Consider the following 4,916-nt stretch of genomic DNA (forward strand, 5'->3'; position numbering starts at 1 on the left):
TGCGTAGGCCTATGTAACTAATGGTTGTGGCAGTTGTCGAGGCTACGTGATATTTTTAGAACTGTTCCCATCAGGTGAAGTGAAGGATTCGCCCTTTGCATTTGCCAGTGTTTCTTGCACACTGTTTTTGGTCAACATGACTCTTCTTTAAGTGTGGCTCTCTATCCTTGGTTAAATCTTTGCCCCAATGCGCACCCATTTGTTACCCGTTAATCCGGAGTGACCATTGAGTTTGCTGTGAATATGCAGCTGCATGTGCATAGATGGCAACTCCTTGCACATAAATGGAGCACTTCCGCCTGTTGATTTTCCATCACTCTATGGGGATGTGATGAGTTAGAGGCTATTCCTGTGTTAATTGAAATTGGATTCCGTTTGCTGATATTGGACGCAGATTTTTATAGTGGTGAGTTTCATGCCATGCTAAGTCCTTAGTGGCTGAGATGCCGAAGGCGTCCCCTAATGCTGGTGAGGCACACGGCTCGAATGATAGGAGGGTTTTTGCTGTTAAATCACTGCTTCTGCTCACGGGGTGGTATTTGTCAGTATTGAATGAAGAGCACTATTGGTTAGGGTCCAACTCTGAGCCCTGAGGCAATGCTCCCTGAGTCAGGGTTCGCAGCTGGGGCCAAAGCTTCTACCCTCATGCATGTGATGGGTTAAATTTGCCGTAATGCTTACATTGATGATGCGGTTTCTCCTCTCAAGTAGCTGGCTGCTTACTGCGCAAAAGAAATAGTGGGGGATGTTGATTTTTACCCCCTAGATATCCGTTTTGCAACAAATTGTCGCTATTACTAGAACTGCGCACGGCAAGGAATAAAGTAGTCAGCATTAGGTAGAGTGCATATCAGAGGAAGGTGTGGGCGCGTGCGCTAATCCCCTTACTGACTGCACGTCTAAACTGGTACATTCGCCTTTCCTAGTGCCTGAATTCCCAACCACTTTCTTTTCATTAATCTCGTCCCACAAATTTATTACAGGCTTGTATAATCATTGGAGTCGTAAATCGGATTGTTGGACACACTTTATGGCAATCGCATAATCAATGCCCACCCGAAAGCTGGAATGGATGATGATACCATGTGTGATGAAATGCCATAATTATTGTTGGTTAATACCATACCACATCTCATATTCTGTTTGGAATTAGAGTAACAATGGCTGAGTTAATGACAATTCTATCAACTTCCTCTTGTAATATGACCAGTACTCACGATGGCACTGAATGCTGGCACTATAATGGTCGACAACATTCAGTTGATAATGTCTTGTTTTTATTTAATTCGTGGTAGGAGATAGAACAAAGGGCGGAATACATTGGCCTATGCACCCGGACGACGACGACGACGACGATGATGATGATGTCGGGCACACCAAACGCAGGTGGTGGACCACATGGAAGATGGTCATCGTAGCGGAGACCAACGGAGCTACAATGTTTATTGTGAAGCAGTGCGAATGGAAGTCATCGTCGAGCCAGATGGAACCACTGTGTGACATTCTACTTGCATTTAGATACTTTGGACAAAACTGCACTCAGGGAAAGTGGTTTGCTCAATCGCTGAATAGGAGGACTCACACCTTGTGCTGGAATTAGGATCCCTACATTGCCGCCGCAGTGGGCCTGGATGGAGGATGGTGTCGCCAGCCTCGCAGTGCCGACTTTACCCGATGAGGCAGCTCTCACCACTGGAGCCCTGGATGGCAGCATGACAGGTGAGCAAATCCACTCTCACTTTGTCGTCATTTCTCACGCCAATTTCAATGCTATGGGTTGCATGAGTGAAATGATATCGTCCACTTGTACTGTCACAGTTAGCCTAAAATAACCTTACGAGCATGCTTTATGCAAAGGGTGATGTTGAGGCCTAATGCATGGCAAATGTCGAACTTTGAGTATCGCTGTTCAAGCAGGACTTGCGTGGTAATTAGCAAGGTGATTAGCAAATTCGCTTCACACATCCTCAAGGCAACCTGTCTCACCACGTGACTGCCATTTCAATGCACTTAAGTGGTGCTAAATGTAGTGACATATTGCTCGTGAGAGGTGTGGATTGCAAGCACGCAATGCATCGAGAGAGGGCTGTCGTCCGATGAAAACAAAGGCACTCGATTTCTGCGAAATCTGCGTCACTTGCAGTAAGTTCAAAAGCCAATAACTCACAGTGATCGCACCACGTCATCCTTTACGCATATGGTTCCCAACGAAGGCGCATTTATTGACATCACAAGTCCGCTGCCACCCACCATGAGAGAGAAGTGACACGTCCTGGTTATGGTAGGGTATTTCAGGAAAGTAGATGACGTAGAACATATGAATACGCAAGATGCAGAAATGGTTACTTTATTTTCTTCATTTGGTAGATTTGTCAGTGTAGAATGTCTGAATCAATTCATAGGCAACAAAAACCTTGATTTTGAAAGCCGAACCTTTATTGGACTATGCGAGACCTTTTAGATCTCACAGACAAGGACAATGCCTAAGCAATGGCCGGGTGATAAGAGGAAGTCACATTGTAATTGAACTTATGCAAGTTTACACCAAGGATGCACAACCAGAAGACTGAGATTTAAGCCTAGGACATGTCCTTCTCGCGTACTGTCGTAAAATGAGGGTGTCTCTCAGTGTTTTTCTATCGAACACAGAAATAGCAAACAACAATGCCCCCGCCAACGTACTGTGCCTGAAAAATGGCATAAGAAAAGTGTTAAAATAGCACGTTGATACTTACGACTGTCTAATTATCAAGGAGAAGAAATATGGCTACACACATAACTGGACTAACGTCCACGGAAAAGGACACATAGTAACAATGTAGAGGTCAATTCCCCCACTCACACTGCACCTCAAGTTTCACTACCAATGGTGCAAAGATCCATTCTGAGTGTGTAAGTCCCCTCACCTACAAACTACTTTGTCCGCGGTGCACAACTCCGTACTCATCCAACAACCGTTCACCTGAAGAAGATGCGGACCTACAAAGCTACACCGCCGCTTGGATACGTAGATGAAGTCTAAGCACAAATGCAGGAAGGAAAGCCACCCGATGGTACGTTTATATGTAACTCACAAGGGAAGCAACGGGATTATGAAATGCTTATGCTGTTTAAAGGGGTCTTTAGGGTGACAAATGTTTTGCGAAATCTGAGCTCGTAGTGGAGGTGTTGCACGCAGAGGCTTTCCTGAAGACGAAAGATGACATAATACTTGGACAGAATATACATATTCGGCACAAAGAAGATATTTGGGCTACTGGCATGGACTTAAGGCCAGCCCACCCAGCTTGGTAGCAAGGCCAAGTCAAAATAGGTTCCTCGTTAATACTGAGAGATGAACAACCATCGTATTACAGAGGAGTGGTCAGAATTCCCCCAGGCAAAGAAGGGCTCAGTATCCGAACTTTCCTAAACCTGTGCTGATTGAAATTAGTGGTGAATAGCAAACGTACTTTAATCGAATCACACTGTTAGCTAGAGAACTGTGGAGACTAGAGAGGCGGGATAAATGTGAAATGTCACGATATATGGGGTATATTTCCGTACTCTAACTTAAAAATGCTTTTTTTACCTAATATAAAATACAGCAAATGGTGCGCTTACAGACTCCTTCTTCTAATATAAACAGCATTGCTGATTTAAATACCACCTTTTCATTTTACTGCGTACATTTTCCTTCGTATACGAATTTGTCTGCATTTCTTTTTCGACAGTAAATGTTGTCAAATTTTTGCATATGCAAATGTAGCAAGGTTCCAAACGGTCTTTAGATGACAAAATTAGTGCCATCCTGAATTTTTTGCACTAAAAACCCCTAATGTTAAATAACTTTTCAATCAGCACTGGTTCGTGTAATTTGCCATTTTCAAGGTCATCTGCTGTACTTTAGTACGTGGTCTGTCCGTACGGGTGGCGCTTTGCGGATTCTAATAACGGTAGCGTTTTGACTAGGTAGGTTCTAGTTGTTGAAAAAGAGGAAAACCGTTGAACTGTAGAATTCGTTTAGTGTCAGTGACTGTCCAGACCTAGAGGTGGACATGAATGTATCTTTGTGATGTCGCATCTGTTGGGCTTCGAGAGATCAATGAAGAAAACCAAATTTGGAATTGGACTTTGCTATCGCTCTGTACCTCTCTCAGTTACGAATGGGTGTTAACTTTTAAGTTGCTGGGATATACCCCGTGTCTTAACGACTTTAATGTAAGTGCTTTCGGGGATAATTTGGCATTAATCTATTTTCTGGAAGTATTTTCACAGTTGCTTGAATACAGTTGCAATCTCCAGCTTTTTATAATGCCCATGTCGGTAGAATTTGTCGTACCTGTGGAACGCGGACACAGCTGTGGTACCCTTTAAAAGGGTACTTGAGTATGCTCCTCTCCATTGGTGATCTGGGTCGCGTATTCCGCAACTTCAGCAGACACGATTTAAATAAACACAATCCGTGATGGTAAAGATTCTGCTACAAGTGGGGCGTTGATGTGCAGCCTACGTCTCCGATAGAGTAATTGTTAATCCGCCGAATCGAATGGCAAGGTTATCACATGATTAAGATTGTGCCCCTACATCTAGTTGTATTGCGATAGGTACAGGGGTGTTTTTCGGGCTGGAGGATGTTGGCGCGGGTGATGGATTGGTGGGGACTTCAAATTCTGCCAGGGAAAATGGAGGCGAATGAACACATGAAGTTGTACGCTAGCTCTATTCTTTCTGAGTCCTCGAGGGGCATGTGCTGCGTCGAGACTGTACCGCTGCTAACGGATGTTTCAGCAATTGGTATTCGCTGATGAATTTTCGTTAAAACTGCAGGAAGTCTACAAAATGTGGTGCAGCACCGTGACCCCTACATTCTTGACGTGATTGGTGGAAAGAACCAATCGTCAGTACGAATGAAGAGTGTGGATACATGGAGGCGG

The 4,916-nt window shown here is 44.2% G+C and overlaps 1 protein-coding gene across 1 annotated transcript in view; it reads right to left on the reverse strand. All coding sequences in view use genetic code 11, as the record gives it.

The window, feature by feature from the left end:
- EGR_10766 (hypothetical protein) overlaps window positions 1-913 on the reverse strand; it is a gene marked incomplete at both ends in the record, with an annotated part of 5,729 nt that extends 4,816 nt beyond the window's left edge. Inside the window, one exon of the mRNA XM_024500015.1 lies at window positions 889-913. Within this exon, the coding sequence (XP_024345565.1) occupies window positions 889-913 (25 nt within the window). The remainder of the gene's footprint in view (window positions 1-888) is intronic.
- Window positions 914-4,916: the final 4,003 nt, after the last annotated feature.

Source organism: Echinococcus granulosus, assembly GCF_000524195.1.
Source record: "Echinococcus granulosus chromosome Unknown EG_S00266, whole genome shotgun sequence".
NCBI classification, from domain to species: Eukaryota; Metazoa; Platyhelminthes; class Cestoda; order Cyclophyllidea; family Taeniidae; genus Echinococcus; species Echinococcus granulosus.